The sequence below is a fragment of the Callithrix jacchus genome, chromosome 11, assembly GCF_049354715.1.
Source record: "Callithrix jacchus isolate 240 chromosome 11, calJac240_pri, whole genome shotgun sequence".
Classification (NCBI taxonomy): Eukaryota; Metazoa; Chordata; class Mammalia; order Primates; family Cebidae; genus Callithrix; species Callithrix jacchus.
This window is the reverse complement of record NC_133512.1, coordinates 120449449-120470579: the sequence shown is the minus strand read 5'-3', so window position 1 is coordinate 120470579 and position 21131 is coordinate 120449449. Positions and strand designations below refer to the sequence as shown.

Below are 21131 nucleotides of genomic sequence, written 5' to 3'. Positions count from 1 at the left end.
AACTTTCAGCAAAACAAATATAAGGTATCTATTAGTACAAAACACACCATAGGCCGGGCGCGGTGGCTCAAGCCTGTATTCCCAGCACTTTGGGAGGCCGAGGCGGGTGGATCACTAGGTTGGGAGATTGAGACCACCCTGGTCAGCATGGTGAAACCCCGTCTCTACTAAAAATACAAAAAACCTAGCTGGGTATGGTGGCGCGTGCCTGTAATCCCAGCTGCTCAGGAGGCTGAAGCAGGAGAATTGCCTGAACCCAGGAGGCGGAGGTTGCAGTTAGCCGAGATCGCACCATTGCACTCCAGCCTGGGTAACAAGAGCTAAACTCCGTCTCAAAACAACAACAACAACAACAACAACAAACACCATGAAGAGACAAAAGGTGTGTGTGTGTGTGTGTGTGTGTGTGTCTTAAATAATCAACCCTCTTCCTGCTTTTCCCCAGAAAAAAATTGTTACAATGGAGATTACAATAGATGCATACAGAAGATTCCCATTGCGCCACAGTTCCAGAACCGGGCTGGGTGCAGAAGGCAGGTGGTTGCTTTACACTGCTTTGTATTGAAATCTGCATTGCCCAGGAGGAGCTCATTAGCATCAGTAGACACATAGCCATTTGCCCATGTTTTCTCAGCTATTTAGCAGACACAGGATTTGAACCCAAGGTTTTACACTCAGGAGCTTATGCTCTTTCTTACTCCACTGGCCCACCTGTGTACCCCTACATTCTTCTGTCTGTAAATACAGAAAAAGAATGAGAGGTGATAAGGCAAAAGTATCTTAATAGTTGCATCAGCTCTCCTTTGCTTTGTGAGTTCTGGATGGAACAAAGGACAACTGTAATAATTCTTTCTTGCTCTTCTCTCTAAATATGTAGTAGCCCTATTTGAGAATAGGTGATAATGGCAAATTTTAGAAAAAGAATCTACCTGGCCCATCATTAAATGGGAAACAAATGTTTTTAGAAAAAAATTGTTACAATGGAGATTACAACAGATGCATACAGAAGATTCCCATTGTGCCACAGTCTAACTTAAATCACCAATATGCATTTATATTATTATATCATTAATACTAACTCATTGAATATCATTTACTGAGAATAAACTATACGAAGAGCTCAATGTTAAGAGACATATTCATTCAGATAGACATTGCTTACCGTCCACAAATTTATAAGGATGACTTTCAAAGTGAGAAGAGAAAATAAAAGGGCAGGAGTGAGTAGAGGGAGGAGTCTAAGGTGACACCCAAATTTTTGACTTGAGCTGTTACGCATCCTGAGGCCACAGGAAGAAAAGCTGGTTTGATATTTATTGGAAGGTTTTTCCTTTTCTTTTTTTTTTTTTTTTGTCTTTCTGAGTTTTATTTTCTTTTCCATTTCGAGGGTGTGTTGTTTTGTTTCCATCTGTTGCTTTAGACAAAGCACTGTGCTCATTGGTGGTTGACAGTGTCATAACCCTTCTCTGATTATCTCGATTTTAAAAGGATGATAAAATCCAATTAAGGATGATAAAATATGCGTTTTAGAGATTTCTGCCATCCTTACAGACCCTTACCATCCCTAAGGATACTTCTTCTGACTGTTAAGTTAATTATATTTTAATTTTTTTCTCTTTTCAGTACAATTATATTAGTTTGTGTTACTGTGGCTATGCCTCAGTGGTCTACCCTTCCTTCACACTACTTTCCTATAGAAAAACAAAAGGTGCATTTATACCATAATTTAGTTCCATTCAGCAGTAGTTACAAATGATGCTACTAAAATCTGTCGGGAAAAATAATTCATCATAATTTCAAAAATGGAGGAAAAGGGAATGTGGGGAAGTTAAATATCATTGAATAAAGATACTTTGGAAAGCTGTCTGTCTTCATAACTGCTACAAATGTCTCTTTATAACTTGATTTTACCCAAATGTTTTTTAAAACATTGGTCTAAACTTTTCAACTAAGTTGACTTTTGTATTCTTGCTTCTTGTAAGTTCAGAGAGACCTGTATGGTTCGATGCATTCTCTGACGTTATTCTGAGAAGAAACAATTAAATGCATACTGGAAGACGTTTTGCTCTTCTGCATGTTGTAAATTTGGTGTCACCACTGCACAGTTACAGAATGCACAGTTCTCTGCTTTGCTTTCTCATCTCATTTCTGACCCCTCACCATCTTCTCCTGCCCTTGAGTCTGATCCTTTTCTGACTTTGAGCCTGGCATCTTGCCGGTGCTGGCAGGTATCAAGAAGGCATGGGCTGGGAGCCAGACTGAGCCTTGCAAAGGAGGCTCAGGAAGCCGACTGACATGGGCTCAATAATTAGCACAATGCCGGACACAATGCTCAGTAATGAGCTGCTGGGTTAATGGATGTCTGCGCTGGCTAGCTGTAGTAAACACTTCAAGTTGATAATATGGGGCTGATTGTGTGAGCAGTATAAATGAAAATGGAGGACTGACCAGCTCTCTGGTCCTCCAAGGTCAATAGAACACATTTAAAGCCTTCTTGTAGAGATATACAAGTTTTGTTCATTTTTAATATTCATGTCAATAGTTTAAGCAATGTGAAAACATAAACATTCTTAAGCATTGTTTTTTAGTAGAGACCAGGTCTCACTCTGCTGCCCACCCTGTAATGCAGGGGCATGATCCTAGCTCACTATGACCTTGAACTCCTGCGCTCAAGCAATCCCTGCTGCCTCAGGCTCCTGAATACCCTGGACTAAAGGTGAACACCACCATGCTTGGCTAATTTTTTATTTTTATTTTTGTAGAGATAGGGTTTGCTGTGTTGCCTGAGCTTGTCAATCATTTTATGTATCGTCTTTAATAATAAAAGATACTTGCAAAGAGAATAGCAGGTAGCACATTTTAAGATATAGATTTAGAGTAACACATAATTTTATAATAAGAAGAACCTCAGTAGCAAAATCTTAGCTATTTATAATATGATAGTCCTTGATGTAGCGCTAATCTAAATTTGATGTTTTCATGACTAAATAATTTGTGGATTTTACAATGTTCTCAAAATTCCTAGAGTTAGTGTTTTTTAATTGATTTCTTTAGACTTTTTCACATCCAACAATATTATAAATGCAAAATGAATCCATTAACATATTTTATAATGTGTCTTTCGGTACACTTTTTAGAGTTACTTTGATTTCAGAAAGCTAAGAAAAAGGAATTTTGCTAGCCAGTCAATCATATCTGCATAGGCATAGCTATATAGACACCCATAAAATTATGCATAAATCCCAGGCTTTCAAATGAATGAACAACTTCCACGGTCTCAGCAACACAAGGCAACCTCCACCCTCTGGCATATTCATGTATCCATTTCACTGTCAAATTCTTATCATCTTTATCACTGCTCCTCAGGGGGCATCTACAACTCTGCAATATTACTGTTCTCAGAGAAAATGGTTATTTTTTAAATTTACCATTTTTGAAAATAAATTTTCAAAAACCTTTTTAATAGAATAACAAGTTTACTCTCTTCAGCAGCAAGTTTGCTGAAGTACCTTATTTGTCCAAAAATAGTTGAAGGCCACATTGACTGAGGAAGGGATGAATACTCATACTAATGAGCTTTCTGTCCCCTTCTTGTGGAAATTTTCTCTGAATTTGCTGGGATTTTCTGCTGGGTCATGCAGAAACTCCTTGGAATGTTATAGCCTGGGAAACGTAATTACCCCAGGATGTTTGATTTTTCTCACAGTTTCTGGTGGTAGAGGATGGAATAATCAAGTCCTCTCTCTGAAAGAAGAACTCTCTCATGTGCCCGTCAGTGCGGAAGGGCTATCATTACAGAAAGACAGCATTTTCCTCTGTTTCTCGAGTTGGTTTATCTCCATCCCACTACTCAAACCTTGCAATTTAGAGTTCACCTTAGTTCTCTGCTTTTGTGTACACAGAACTACAACATTCAACTCAGCAAACACTCCCTTCATATACAGATTTTCTTTACCAGCAGTATTTTATGTGGACAACATTAATGGGAGATTAGTGACAAGAAATTACTTTGGGGGAGTCCATTGATCTTTGCTTTCTAAAATTTATAAACTGCTTTATATAATCATACATTGTTGCCTTCTTTACCTTCACCACCAACTTCCACATATGAAAAAGTAATAAGAATGGGGACTGAGAAGAAATAGTAAGATGGTTCAGACTGAACAAAGCCATTTCAGTTTGTGTGTGTGTGTGTGTGTGTGTGTGTGTGTGTGTGTGGATTTCATCATAAACTCTGCTTCCCTGACTAAAACCATCATAATTACCAAGCAACGGCTTTTTCCCAGAGTTACATGAGAACAGAAAAGAAGGCATTTGTCATGCAGTGGCATATCTCGGGGACAGCTCACCCTTGTGAACCATGTCTGCCCTTTCTTCCTCCCTCTTTTAATTAACATTTGGAAAAGAACAGCGATGTTAGCAGATAGCAGAGCTGGGAAGAGAGACTCAGAAAGTGATGTGAGCTCTGTTAATCTTCAACCATGCCAAAGAGGACACATTAAAGTGTGATTTTCCTTGGAAAATCAGCCTTTGTCAACACAAATTCAAAGCAATGTGACCTTGATTTATATACATATATATATATATATATTCTAGGTAAGAATAGCACAGACTGAAGCATCTTGAGAGACTATGTGAATGAAAAAAAAGAGGAAAAGCATCCTAAAAGAAGATGTTAAATCCAGGAAAAAGTTGTCAAGAGCACTTCTTGCCACTTACCTTTTCTGCTGACTGGGCTGTACCAAAAAAGATGGGAATGAAAGCTAACCAAATGATGCAGGTGGTATACATGGTAAATCCAATAGGTTTGGCTTCATTGAAAGTCTCTGGGACACCTCTGGTTTTAATGGCATAAACAGTACAAGTGACCATCAAGAGGATACTGTATCCAAGTGAACAAATGAGTGAGAGATCAGAAATGTCACACTTGAGCACTCCCCTGGCCTTCTCTGGATCTAGTGTCCGCTGCTCCCCATAGTCAATTATGATGTGGGGGGGATCCACAACAAACCAGACAAACACTCCAAGGAGCTGGACAGAGATGAGGCTAAAGGTGATCACCAGCTGGGATGCAGGACTAATAAACTTGGGCGCTGTGACAGATTTCTTCCCCTGCTCAAATATTCGGTGGATACGGTTTGTTTTGGTCAGAAGGGCTGCATAGCTGAAACACATGCCAAGTCCTAGGAAGATCCGTCGGAAGGAGCATATAATTGTATCTGGTGCTGCAATCATTAAAAAGGTGATTGAATAACAGAGAAAAATTCCTGTTAGGAGCACGTAACTGAGTTCACGTCCTGAAGCCCTCACAATAGGTGTGTCATTATAGCGGACAAAGGTCACAATCACAAAGGTGGTGGCGATGATTCCCAATATTGCAACGAACACAGGCACCACAGCCCAGGGAGAATGCCACTCCAATTTGATGATGGGGATAAGCTGGCAGCCTGTGCGGTTGATGTTTGGTCTCTGATCCAGAGGGCAAAGTTCACAGGAGAGCTCATCCACCTGGTAGTTGTAACCTTCACAGCGTTCACAGTGCCAGCAGCAAGGGACCCCTTTCACTGTTTTCTTCCTCTCCCCCGGCTTACATGGCAGGCTGCAGACAGATGCTGGGTGAATGTGTTCTCTGTTAGCCCACTGCATGTCTTCCACCTGTGGGTATAAAAAATTAATGAGCCTTCCATTTTCCCCCCATTTATAATATCCTAATCCTAGCCATGGGTTTGTAATAAATCACAGAATGCTGACAGTACAAATACAGTTTACCATAATAAGAGCCTAGTTTTTTTCTCTGATATTGACTTTATGAAAGTGTTAAGTGATTGGATCCAATATATCATTCACATCATCAACTTGATGAGTGGCATTAGTTTTCATTTACCTCCTCTACGCTGACCAATGTGACATCTGAAGAAAGATTTATTGGTCTCAACAGTTTTGAAACTAAAAAATATACAAAAAAAATAATAAGAAGCCCCGTGGAAAGATGCTTTAGAGTTAGTCACAAATATAAACGCCAGAATCCCTGAAACACTGGGTTAGGATATAAACATATATGAAAGATGGCCCTTGTCTTTTTCTCACACTTAAGGAAATTCAAATCACACTACATCAATTTCAAAAGGAAATGGCAACATGAGTTACACTAATCTCTGAGTCTCCTCATCTGATCATGGAGATAATGATGTCAATGTGTTTTGCCCGTATTTAGGCTTGAAATACACCTTTTTCTTCTTTCTTGCATTTCCAGGTTCTGCAAAACATGCTGAATGAGATAACTTGATGGTAATGGTTTTCATTGAATGAAAGCAGTCCTATGGTGATTTAAAGCAGGGAAATTAGTGCAAATGAGACTTTCTCTCCTTTGCTTAGTATCTATCTGCCTCAGGGCCTTAAAATCCCACCTTAGGCTTTCAGGTTAAATCACAGAATAATTCTATTGAAATACAAGCAGTTCTTGAAAGAGATAGTGCCGATCATTGCTCTCTTACCTCAAATTTGTTTTTCTTATTAGACATACAGTAATTTTAGCAGAATGCTAATAGGATAAAACTGAAAATTGTGGATGACAGGAGACTACTTACTATGAAAAGCAGCTAATAGTAAAGCAGCTACTTTATAAAAGGTAAGCTCTATGAAATGAGTAACTGTTTCACTGGTGTGAACAGTGACTGGCATACAAGTTGCCCTTAATACATATTTGTTGACTTCATGAGGGAGAAAGGATGGGAAAGGCACCACAGCAGAGCCCTGAGGAATAAGGAGACACCTTGCAAGTAGTGGGATTTGGAAATACAGGGTGCTCGAAGAGGCACAGAAAAGGGAGATGAAGGACTGTTTCAGAAAAAAAGAACAACTAATTTTCATAAGTCCATCTTTACTAATAATCCAAAAGAATTCCTATACTCTGTGGTACTCATCCTCCACCATGGCCCCCAGTAACCTCACCTTCAAAAATTCATGTACTCTGTGGTCCCCTCCGACTTTGAATAGCGCTAGTCTGTGTAAACAATAGTATATTCCAGAAATGATGGTATGCCTCTTCTGAGGCCAGGTCATAAAAGGCATTTTGGTTTCAGCCTTGCTCTCTGCTGGATAACTCACTCCAGTGGAAGCACTCCAGTGTCACTGATGCAGGACAGAGGAGCCCCAAAGTGGGACTGAGCCTGCAAGAAGTCCTGGCCTCACCCAGGACAGAATTCAAGGGCGAGCTGATGGCTAGAAGAAAACAACTTTACTGAAGCCGTAGTGTTGCAGTTCTAGGCAGTGTTATAGCTCCATGACTTTTCTTGCAGAGCACAATTAACCTACAGGCAGAGAGCAGTAGCTCGCTCAAGGCAATTCTGCAATCATGTTCAAATCTACTTTCAATTGCATACAGAGTATGGGGTGGATAACACAAAAATTTCGAGGAAAAGTGCAATAACTACTGGGTTGCAGATCATTGCCATGGAAAGAGGCTGTAATGGTCATGGAAATGGTCTTTTGGGAAGCTTCTCTGTCCTGTCTATGTTTTAGCTAGTCCTCAGTTTGGTCTGCTGTCCAAGTCCCACCTCCAGAGCCAAGCCCCTGCTACCTCATCTTGAAAACTCTCAGCAGCTCTGTGGAAAGGATAGAGGCCTCCTGCCCAGAAGCACCACTTCCCACGCATGTGAAGGAGCCACCCAGAAAGTCACCAACTGTCTCTAGTCAGTTCTTCAGATGTCATCTAAATGACATCTTGAATACAACTTCATGAGACCCTGAGCCAGGAAAACCCAGCTAACCTATTCCTGAATTTCTAATCTACAGAAATTTTGTGAGATGATGTTTATTGTTTTAAACTGCTAAATTTTAGAGTTATTTGTTCTGCAACAATAGAAAAATGAATGCAGCTCAAATTAAACTTAGCTACTTGGTGGCCACCTTCAAATCAGTGTAGTTATCTATTGAGAAGGCACACCCAGTGACACCTACTGTATACTTCCTAAACAGCCCAAAGTGTGTAGCGTTAGCAATATTCCTCATCATTCTTATGGCGGCTTACTTTTTGGCAATCAGGTGACTGAAATTGTTCTCATGAACGATTACTTAAGAGTGTCTTCCTTTCTTAAATCTGGGGTGAATGGTTGATGCCAGAGACTGTAGTCCCCAACCTCAAGCCTTTTAGAAGGCTGTCTAATCTCAAGGTAGAGACTGTGTGTCTTTAGTTTCAGACAGCCTCGCTTGAGGAGGTAGATGCTACTTCATCTGTCATAAGTCATAAGGGCATTCAAGACTATTAGATCTATCCTATCAGCTCACCACAAAGGAAATGTAATCTGTTATAAGCCTCTAGTTTCTTATTAGGTTTTAATGACTTTAAAAGGTTTTATTTTATTTACTTACAAGATTGCAGGAAGAAAGAAATAGGGTAAAATGGAAGCATACAGTGATTTCTTTCAAAAATACTGAGAAAGAAATGAAATGCTCCACTGTGTGCTTCAGGTATTAACTTTATACCTTAATGGACTCTTATAAGAAAATACATTTTTGAAGGTTATATTTAAAAGTTAATCATTATACAAACAAAATTGCATTTTTGTTGGGAACTTCTATAGATTTACAAGTTCCTGTTCAAAAAATAAAAGCAGCAAAAAAAAATATTGGAAACATTAAACTTCGAGAAAGCTTAAAGGTCAGTTTCTCTAACCACATGTCAGAACCTTTAATTCTCAATATGCTTTACTTCTCAGAAGAACGTAAGACATGTTAAAAAAGAAATATATCTATACTAGGTAAGTCTTGTTACATAGGATAAGTATTTATCATTGTAAGCTAAATGTGAAATTTTCCTTGATAATTTTTTAATGTTTTGAACCAGCAGAAATGTGTTTTTCATAAATGAAAAATAAAGATAAAAGAATATGAAACATACTACAATTTCTAACAGCTGTTAATTTTCTTTTAGTAAAAGAAAGTAAAATTAAGCAATACATGTGAAATTTGTATTATAAAGGAGATTGTAATGTTGTAGTTTATACATTATAACATTTTAGTAAATATGTTAAATATGCATCCTAAATATACATGACTTCATTTTTTTATCAAGGAATCTATTTATATTAAACTATACTGTGAGTTGATATCATAGCTAAAGTCTGAAAACCAACCAGTATCCACTTCAAGAAAGGACAAATAACAGATGCTTGAATAATAATCTCACAAACGCCATCATATTTGAGATGAATAACTTATTTTAAATAGTTGCTAAATAATGATTAAAACTAACACTATTTGAAAGTAAATTAAAACTGCCTAATTTCCACAAGTTACAAAGCATAAACAAAAATCATTCAACCCTTGTGTATTGCTATGTTAACAAATTAGACCATCTTTCATTATAAGTATAAAGAGATGCCTTAACCATATATTATTAAAATTTGCTTTCCTCATCTTTGGTATTAGTCTTTTAAGACGTTTTCAGTCTAAAATACATAGTATAACAAATGGATGACAGTAATACAGATAGATCTTCCAGGGGCAAAGCAATAGCCCATTCCTACCTTGACAATGTTTACCAATAGTGATTGATTCAATAGGTTTCAATTCAGTGCATTTCAGAAAATGTAAGTCATCAGCTGGTTTCTGCTGTCAAATCCTGTTATTATTGCAGACAAGTACACAAATAATCATGAAACCAAAGTTTCCGGGTGAGTGTGCTTGCATTTTTAAATTTACTATCTTTTCAGAAAAGTCAACTAAGAGTACTATTTTATAAACTCTTTAAAAAGAATATAATTTTTATGGAATAATTTTCTTCTGTGTAGTTTTAATAACTCCTGAAGCAAGGATTACAAGAGTGTTAAACAATTAAAAGCCCCATTGTAATTAATAATTTTCAGTATTCATTACAAAACTCCCAGCCAATCTAACATCTCTAATACAACACTTTTCTGAGATATCAAGTGGTATCTTTGTTAATGCAGGATGTGGAAAAATTTTAAATACAATGTTTACAGATAACTTATATTTAGCCATACCATTGTTAACATGTTTCTTCTTGCTCTATATGTAAGCATAGTATTAATAATTATTTTGTTGACTAGTTTGACACCCTGATGTCCACCCAAAACTCAACATATTTGACTTATGTAATGGAAGATTCCATGTGCAAATACTTCCAGTGACACTAATGATTATTTTTAAACCATTACTCATTAAATTTCATATAGTTAGTAGGATTTATAAATGCATAAAATCTGCATGGTTACTTAAAATTTCAAAATTTAGTATGATATTTTGCTTATTTTGCGTATGATATTTTGTAACATGTACATACTCACATATGAATGAGTACAGGTTACACAGTGAATTCGATAACAGAACACAAAATTATATAATTATATATATCTATATATGTGTGTGTATATAAATATCTTCCTTAATATTTTGCATTTCCTTTGGTTCATGTACAGCTGTAAGTGATCACAAAGAGAACAATGTTTTTTTCTTCTTCAAAGTGGCCCATGTCCTTTGAAAATCTAAAACGCTGAGATGATCCCAGATTGAAATCCTGTTTTTGCGATGTTCCAGATATATATAACCTTTAAAAGTGCAAAAACTTCTCCTATTTTAAAGACAATTTAATATAAAATTAAGAAAAAATTCACTTAAACTAACATTGAAAATAAAATACTTAGGGATAAACCTAGCAAAAGAATCACATGACTTATCCAAGAAAAACTACAAAATACCATTGAAAAAAGTGGGAAAAATATATAAATAAGTGAAAAGAAATTCTGTGTTTATGAATCAGATGATTTACCATTGCTAAGATAGCAATAGTGCCCACATTGATTTGCATACATATTCAACCCAATCTCAATCAAAATCTCACCTGGCCCCTTCACAGAAATTGACAATCTGATCCTAAAATTTATATGGAAATATAAGGGACCCAGAATAGCCAAAATTTTGAAAGCAAAGAAAAAAGATGGAGTATTCATATTTTCTGATTTTAAAACTTACTACAAAGGATGTCATATCAATATAACAGTATAGGCATAATAATAAACAAATTAGTGGCATAGACAAGAGAGCCCAGAAATAAATCCTTGCCTGCATGGTCAATTAGTTTTTGACAAAGATAAAAAGAAAATACAATAAAGAAAGAATTTTTTTTCAAAAAGTGCTGCCAAAATAACTGGATATCCATATGCAAAATAATGAATTTAGACACCTACCTCATACTGCATACAAAAATTAACTTAAAATGGATCCAAGACATAATGTAATAGCTAAAACTTTAAAACTCTTAGAAGAAAAGAGGAGTAAATTCTTTGTGACCTTGTGTTAGGCAGTGTTTTTTTTTAGATATGACACCAAAAACAGAAGCAACAACAAAAAATATAATTGTACTTCATCTACGTTTAATATTTTGTGGTTCAGTAGACACCATCAAGCTTGTTAAAAGACAACCCACAGGATAGGCAAAAACATTTTCAAGTCATATCTTTAACAAGGGACTTGTATCCAGAATATATTTCTTAAAATTGTTAAAATTCAATAATAAAAAGACCAATAATCCAACTACAAATGAGCTAATAAATTGAATAGACATTTCTCCAAAGAAGATATACAAATGGCCAATGGTAAATGAAAACATACATAACATTATTAGCTATCAGGGAAATCCAAATCAAAACCAGGGCACCCACTAGGATGATCATGATAAAAAATAAAGACAATAGCAAGTGGAGATGAAGATGTGGTTGAAGAAATTTGGAGTTCTTTGCATTGCTGTGGCAATGTAAAATGGTACAGTAGCTTTGGAAAATGTGACAATTCCTTAGAAAGCTAAATATAGGGTTTCCGTATGACCTAGTACTTCCAATTCTAGGTATATATCCAAGAAAATTAAAAACATATGTTCCCACAAAAATTTGTGGATAAATGTTTATACAGCATTATTCTTAATATCCCCAAACCAGAAATAACCCAAATATACATGAACTGATGAATGGATAAACAAATGTGGTATATCCATATTACTTAGCAATAAAAAGAAATAGAGTATTGATACCTGCTACAAAATGGATGGACCTTGAAAACATTACAATAAGAAATGTAAGAAGCTAATCACAAAATACTACATATTGTATGATGTCATTTTATGTATAATATCCAGAATAAGCAAATCCATTGACTATCAGGAGCTATGGAAGAAGAAAATAGAGAATGATCGCTACAGGGTATGGGATTTCTTGGATGATGATAAAAATGGTCTAAACTTGGATATTGGTAATGGATGTACAACACTGTGACTATACAAAGAACCACTGAATTGCATACAGTGAAAGAGATAATTTTTGGCAAGTAAGTTATCTCAATGAAGCTGTTATTTTTTAAATGTCAAGACTATTTAAGTTGATATTTTCAAGTGGTTTTAACACTTGGCCCTCTAGTGCTGTACAAAAACATACTGCATGCCCATTTTGTTCAAGGTAAAAAGTTCAATGTGAGAATTCAACATAACCAAGACATGGTTCTTGCTCTCCCGATACAATGCAGATGGTGAGAGAGAAAAACAAAGGCCAATCATAGCTCACAGAGAGGCTCCCTGACAGAGGGATGAGGAACTGGAACTGATAGAGAAGCACACAGCAGGACCAGGAAGCCCCAGGTTCACGGATGTGCAGACTGCATTCTGGAGGGTATACAGGAGATAAGGCACAGAAGAGGATCTCAACAGTATATCAGGCAAAAAGCAAAATTACTAAGATATAGTCTCAAGAAGCCTTGACAAACTGGAAAAACTAAAGTTATTAAGAATACCAGGAGGGTAATAAAAGCAATGGATGGAGTAGCAAGAAACAGGCCAGGAAAGAGGGTATATGTGAGATCATGAAGAGCCTTGTGAGCCATTGAGAGGGATTTGGATGTCATCCTGAAGGTAGTGGGGATCTTCCATAGGGATATAGCTAGGACAGAGATGAGAGTCACGTTTTAGGATCTCTGGACAGGAGGGTAGAAAGAAGACTGGAAGAGTCCAAGACTAGTAAGAAGTCAATCACACTGAAGCTGCTGCAGAATTCCAGATGAAAGATGATGACAGGAATCTGAGTAATCACAGTGGCCATGGAAAAAATGTGAGGATTCCATCAGCTGCTTCTTCAAGGACTTCAAGTTGCTTCTTCTAATTCTTTAAATTTGGTAGATACAGATTTTCAAGGGTACATACAAGAAAGATCTCCCTAGAACTAAGAGCTACTTGAGATCATAGAATTCTAATCACTAAATACATCACTATGCTAAGGAATTCTGTTATGGGATTTTGTATACCTCCCAAAAATCATATGTTGAAGTCTTATCCCTCAATATATCAGAATGTGACTATATTTGGAGATGGAATCATTAAACAGGTAACTAAAGTAAAATAAGATTACTAGGGTGGGACATTAGCTAATATGACTGATGTTTTTATAAGAAGACAGAATTAGGACACAGGCATGAATAGAGGGAATGTCATGTAATGGTACAAAGAGAAAACCATCTATAAGTCAAGGAGAGAGGCCTTAGAAAAAAACTACTATGCTAACATCTTAGACTTCTGGCCTCCAGAACTGTGAGACGATAATTTCTGTTATTTAAGCCACCCAGTCTGTGGTACTTCTTATGGAGGCACTAGAAAATGAATATAGACTCTAAAGGGTCTGCATTCATATTAATAAAATTCAGTCAAAAGATAGCTCATTTGTCAGATAATAAATGTGGCTTTGTACTAGAGGCTGTGCATACAGAAAGGAATAAGATAGTTGCTTCTTTCATAGAGTCATAGTCCATGGGACAGGAAGTCAATTAATCACTAATGATTATAAAATTTGCAAGTGATGTTAAAGAGTCATGCAAAGGATATTAGGAGAATATAGAGCTGGGGCACTTCAGCATCAGCACAGGTGTACAAAGTTTCTCAGGGGAGGTAAGACTGCTATGAAAGATAAAATGGAGCTGAAGAAGGCAAAGAAATGCATTTCAGGTTGAAGGAATCCTATAAGCAAACACACATTGTAATCACCGTAAGCAATATGGTATGATTAGAATATGGTTTGTACGAATACAAGACACACAGTGGCCATATAATGAAGGGCTTTGTAAGTAGCAGCAAGTTTCCAGACTTTATTCTTTAAAGCTGTGGTGAGCAATTAAACAAGTTTTAAGCAAATACATGAAATGATACTATCATTATTATTATTATTATTATTATTATTATTATTATTATGAGACAGAGTCTTGTAGTGCAGTGTTGCTATCCTGGTTCACTGCAACCTCTGCCTCCCGGGTTCAAGCAATTCTCCTGCCTCAGCCTCTCAAGTAGATGGGACTACAGGCGCACGCCACCACACCCAGCTAATTTTTGTATTTTTAGTAGAGACAGGATTTTACCATGTTAGCCAGGATGGTCTCTATCTCTTGACTTCATAATCCACCCACCTCAGCCTCCCAAAGTGCTGAGATTACAGGCGTGAGCCACCAAGTCTGGCTGATACTATTATGTTTTAATTTTAGAGAGATCACTATGATGACACATCAGGGGGAGGATGACAGGAAATAAGAATATGAATTAGAGAACTATTGCCATAATGTCAGGCAAAACAAGAGCTTGCAAATTATGTCTAAGTGGCAGTGATGAAGAAGATAGGATAGATTTGGGATACAGTAAAGACAATAGAGATAGATCATGGTAGAGTTAGGGCAAAAGATGAATGAAGAAAAAAAAGATGAATGAAGAGATGGGATCTAGTTTTCTGATGTGACATTAATCTTTAGTGTTTCACTTCCTTCCACTGCATACATAAATCCAATCAACCAACCTACGTGGACATCCATGGATGAGCTGTCCCTGTCTAACTCCCAGGCAATAAGCGACCATTATTTATCAGTCCTCCTTAGTTCTTTTAGTGTTCTTCCATGGCACTTTTACAGTACATGATTATGTATTTGTTTGATTTTATTTTTATTTTAAGAAGTAGGTTTTAAATTTTAGGTTATATTCCTAAGAATCACTTAAAGGTTTATTTAAAATGCATACTTCTCATTCTTAGAGATTACAACTCAATAGGTTTGAGAAGGAACCCTATGTTGGCATGTTTCAAAGAATCCTTCGTTCCTCTAGTTATTCTAACACAAGCAAGTAATGAACTGTACATTTCCAAGCCATTAATTAAAAGTTTATTTTCCTCAGGAGAGTAAAAGTCAGGTCTGATTTTCCAAAACTGCATTCCAGATCCTAACATCATGACTAAGACATAATAGGCATCAATAAATATTTTTTGAATGAAGAAAAACTAAAATAACATGTGAATAGGTAGTGATATCCTTCACTGAAAAGGTGTGTACAAGGGAATGACTGCTTCTGGAAGGCTGATCATGACTTAGTTCATGGGCTTGTGAGTGAAGTTTGCCTAGAGGTAAAGATTTCAAAGGCACAGTTATATGCAAGGCAATTGAGGTCATGAATATTTACAAGAGAGCTCTCTACCACAGGCATGACAAAAAGTATTAAGAGAAGATGGCACAAACAGAGCACTGGAAAGAGTCCATTCATGAAGCACACTCAGGAAGACCAGTGGAAAACAATGTAAAAACATGGTCAGATGGTAACCAGAGAAGAATCTAGTCCATAGTCCCAGAGGCCAAACAAATAATTTCAGGAATGAGGAAGTGATTGGCATTGTACAAAGACAGACAAATTTCATAAGCATAGGATTTGAAAATTCAGGGGCCCTGGTTACCTTAATGAGACAGCTTTTCTGTGAAGTCTTCTCTTGTCTACTTTGCCCTGACAGGTAGATACATTTCTCTTTTGTTTTCAACATCTTCCAGGACATATTTTTTTATTGTAACACTTTGGCATTATATGGTGATTATCTGTTGATATATTTATTCTCCCAGCAGACTGAGAGCACATTAATCTCAAGGACCAGATATGTTTACACCCACCACCTATATTAAGACTCAGGACTTAGTAGGAGTTCCATGTTTGACAAATACATAACTTTATCAATAAATAGAACATGTGACAAACTTGTCTACGACTACAAATTTATCACTTCTCTCTATTTAGTGTTGTGAGTAGGCCTGCCTTTAGGCAGCAGGCAGATGGGAGTACTAAACTTACCGTTTCCTAAATCTGTGTGGTCTCTAAATTATGTCATCCAGAGCCTCAGAGAAGCTAATTTTGAGGAGACTAAGTACCCTGACGCATCCCTCACAAGGATGTTTGAAAGACCCAACAAATTAATATTGTGAAAGTATCTTATGAACAGACGGTGTAAAAGACAGAAACTCTGCAGGTTCCTTTATTAGGGCTGAGAGGAGCACTGGAGAAAAGATACCCACTGTCTATCCCTCATTAAATACAGCTGGTCTATCCAAAAATTATGTCAGTAGTAAATGGTCAAAAGCCACTGTCCCTGGATTTCATCCCAATCTGCTATTCCCTGCTTTAATCTTCCAACAATCTTGGCTTTTAATACTGGTTTCTGGTAATGATTACCCGAAGTGCCCTTTCACTCCAGTTCTATACAGAAAAAGCCAGGTAGAAGAGTGCCTTCTTGCCTTAACTCTGAGTCTGCAGAGGGTGGCATCTTGAGTGTGCATGTTGGCATGTGTATTGTGGAAGAGGTGGTTTAAGGGAAGAGTGCAAGAAGTCAGACCTGTAATATTTTGGGTAAATGGGATGTAGTAACTGTATTATAGAGCTTTACCCCAACACAGCATATGCAAATATGCACGGCATGTATGGTATTTGCTCAACAGTGCTGAAGTAGAATATTCTTTTCCTTTAATTTTTAACTTATTCTATTCTAATTTGTATATCACAGAATGAGAAGCCATTGCATTATGTTTTTATTACTATGTTCATGATTATATTCTAGATGGACAAAGTTAGTTTCAAATAATTTTCTTCAATAAAATATTTTCAGGTAGGATTACTTCACCTGAATGTTTACTATAAAAATAACTACTTTAACTATTTTAACATCATATTTTTCTGAATAGTATTAAAAAGCATTATACTATTCATATTTTTAAACTTAAAAGTCAGCGAAATTTTAAGATATGACTTAAATGTTATACATAAATAATTACATTGAATCTATATGGTCAATACTTTATGATAATTAAATCTAATTAAATTGCTAATAAGTACAAGTTGCTAATAAGTACTTCATTGCTAATAAGTTCAAGTTGATAATATTAAAATCAGCTCAGAACTCATACTCTCTAATAGCAATTCTGCAAAGTTTTAGAATATTTCATTTAATTATGTGCATTTCTTTTTTGTGTACTGATTTGATTCATGCATGCAAGAAACTAAGATAATTCATTATAAATTATTCTGTGATATTCATTACAAATTATTCTGTGATATTCTGAACAACACAGGAGATTTGTTTTTGTTCAGTGCAAAACACTTTTCCATTTTAGTATTAGCCCATATGACTCAATGTGCATTTAATGCAATCCATTACAGAAACGCATGCCTTCAGAATGTTAAAGACAGACAAAGAGGTTTGGAATGAACATTTTCAGTGGCAAACAAAACATAAAGATTGTAATAGTAATAATAATAACTTTACTGAGGACATACTATGTGTCAGATTGTTCTAATCACTTAACATTTAATGCTTATAGCAACCCTGTGAGTTGAGTTTTTTCCTCCTATTTTGTTTAAATAAATATGGAGCAGTAGTTGACATGCATCACATCACACAGCTATTAAATGATGTCTAACACATTCAAGTCCAGGGTGAATGAATCACATTTTACTGCCTCTCCACAATGCTCCCAGGACAGTGCATGAGCCATGATAGACAGCTAAAATTTTTTGAAACCCAACTCTATCAAGATCATCCCATCCAGAAAAGAGAGCAGAGGAGACAGGAGATAGTGAAGTCAGCATAAGGTACTTAAAATAATGTTCCAAATGAAGTGAATATGGCCCTAGATAGGCAAGGCCTTAGACAGGAACAGGGGATGAATGAGTCAGGCTGGGTGATGGGGTCACTGAGAATAGAAAAGAAAGGGTATGTTCAAAACAGATTTACAAAGAAGCAGCAAAATAATTTGGTAGTAATTTCTTTAAAGGATTTGTTCTCATGGGATACCTTAGAATAAGGTAAATGTTTGTTTCACGTTTGAGAATGCTACCTCCTAGTGATTCCTTTTTCCTCATAATCATTACAGTAAAATACTCCAGCTAGGATTATTCTAGTCATTTCATTTCATATGAAACATCGTAAACATTTTTGTATCAATTTAGCATGTCTTATTCAAAGTAACCCTAAATGTTACTCTTAATAAAAAGTAAAGCAGGGGGTCTCTTGGATGCAAAATACCTGACACAGTTGATATTGGGATACCATAGTGAAATTAGTTGTACCAAGTAAAAGTCTAAATCCTGAGTTTTGAGTTTTCCAGTTCTTTTTTCCTACCCGGGTCATGGAAGACTATTATCCTGCCTTATATAATTAACAGGGGATTTGAAAATTCATCTTTGGGAAATTTTAGATTTAGCAACATAAAAGATCAAAATATTAAAATATTAGGTGATTTGTCAGTGAAGCACTCGATCAACAGACTCATCCAAGTGCAAAGAGTTTTAAATCAGCATTTTAGTGCACCCTTACATATAAATGAAAGTCCAAAGATCATTGTGCCTTTGAAGAAATTTTCTGCCATGCAAAATCAACATTCAACAAATAGGGAGAAAAGTAATTTGAGGAAAATAGAATCTTTTTCCCCAACGCATGGAGAGGGAGGCATCTGAAGTTATACATAATTTCAGAGATTCTTTTTTATAAATAGATGCATGAAATAGAAAGTTTCTATAAAAAAATTCAGAAAGCATGAAAGAACTAATAAATTAACTATAATTATTATGTTTAATAATACATCTATGATACATTGTCATTTATTCTTATTTATAATAAATTATAATTCTATATAATAATTATAATTCTGATTATAGTCTCAGAAATGAAGACTCAATAGAAGAATCTGAAGATAAAGTTTAGATAATCTCCAAGAAATTTAAGCAAAAAGACATAGAGGAATAAATTAGGCAAAAAAATGTTAATTAAAAATAATTTCAGCATGCCCAATATCTGTAAGAAGAATTCATGGAAAAGCGAATAGGGAGTTGAAATTATTAAACAAAAATATAAACACTTTTCCAGAATGAAAGTATATAGAATTTTAGATTAAAAGATTCTACTGGCTGGGAGCGGCGGCTCATGCCTGAAATCCCAGCACTTGGGAGGATGAGGTAGGCGGATCATGAGGTCAAGAGATGGAGATCATCCTGGGCAACATGGTGAAACCCCGTCTCTACTAAAAAGACAAAAATTAGCTGGGTTTGGTGGCGTGCGCCTGTAGTCCCAGCTACTCGGGAGGCTGAAGCAGGAGAATCGCTTGAACCTGGGAGGCAGAAGTTGCAGTGAGCCGGGATCCACTACACTCCAGCCTGGCGACAGAGCGAGACTTGGTCTCAAAAAAAGATTCTGCTGAAATTCCATCACAACATATAAAAATATACAAACATTCGTTTACATCTTGGTGAGATGTCAGCACATGCCTGTAATCCCAGCTACTTGCGAGGCTGAGGCAGGAGAATCGTTTGAACCCAAGAGGCAGAGGCAAATCAAAACCACATTGAGATAGCATCTTATGCTAGTTAGAATGGCGATTATTAAAAAGTCAGAAGACAACAGATGCTGGAGAGGATGTGGAGTAATAGGAATGCTTTTATACTGTTGGTGGGAGTATAAATTAGTTCAGTAATTGTGGATGACAGTGTGGCAATTCCTCAGCAATCTAGAACTAGAAATATCACTTGACCCAACAATTGCAATACCGGATATATACCCAAAGGATTATAAATCATTCTATTACAAAGACACAGGCAGACATATGTTTATTGCAGCACTGTTCACAATAGCAAAGGCTTGGAATCAACTCAAATGTCCATCAATGATAGAGTGGATAAAGAAAACGTGGCACATATACACCAAGGAATACTAGGCAGCCATAAAAAGAATTAGTTCATGTCCTTTGCAGGGACACGGGGATAGAGCTAGAAACCATCATTCTCAGCAAACTAACACAAGAACAGAAAATGAAACACTGAATGTTCTCAATCATAAGTGGGTGTTGAACAATAAGAACACATGGACACAGGGAGGGGAATATCATACACTGGGGCCTGTCTAGGGTGGGGCTTGGGAGGGATAGTAGGGGGCGGGGGGATAGGGGAGAAATAGCATTAGGAGAAATACCTAATGTAGATGACAGGGTGATGGATGTAGCAAACCACCATGGCAAACCATCATGGCAGGTGTATATCTGTGAAACAAACCTGCACGTTCTGCACATGTACCTCAGAACTTAAAGTATAAGTTTTAAAAAAAGATAGTCTTAGGTTTTATGCAGCTTTCCCATTATCTATTATTCCTAAATTATCCTAATTGCATTTTTGACCAAAATTTTTGAAAAGTTACTGTTTACTTTCTAAGTGGTTGCATTTTATGTTTATACTTTTATTTATTTCTAGTTATTTGCCACAATATGAATGCAGAATAAAAAGAAGCCTAATACTTTTTAGGAGAAACTCTTATGATCACAGAATAATCTGACAAGGTTTCTTTTATGCTTGAGGACTAGAGAGAAACTGTCAGATACACAATCATTCAGAAAATATAACATTTACGGACACTTTATTGGGAAAAAGTTACCTTAATATGTAATGCAATCTTCTAAAAATTAAAGCAAACTTGAGAAATCCAATAAAGGAGACATAATGTAAAATAAATTGCTGTGATTGCTGAAACATGTGAGAAATCTACAAAAACGTGAGTAAAGTTAATTATAAAACAGGATTCAATTATCAAAAATAGTTACAAGAATATACAATGTAAATGAAACATTATAGTAACAATAATCTAGATCCAAACACCCAGATCTCAAATGAAAATATACTTACATGTTCTTTTATGGGCAACAAAGCAAACGGCAAGAAAAAGAAAACTGTTAGAAGAATGACAAATTCAGAAGTTCCTGAGTTCTGTGAAAAAATATTTTAAAAAATGAATCATAAAGAAATTCTT

General features: G+C 36.2%; 1 protein-coding gene across 15 annotated transcripts in view; it reads right to left on the bottom strand.

Moving 5' to 3' along the window:
* GRM8 (glutamate metabotropic receptor 8) overlaps positions 1-21131 on the bottom strand; it is an 811767-nt gene that overhangs the window by 99568 nt on the left and 691068 nt on the right. For all 15 annotated transcript variants that reach the window (XM_078342126.1, XM_078342134.1, XM_054237733.2 and 12 more), the window contains one exon: positions 4720-5655. In XM_078342126.1, the coding sequence (XP_078198252.1) occupies positions 4720-5655 (936 nt within the window). The remainder of the gene's footprint in view (positions 1-4719; positions 5656-21131) is intronic.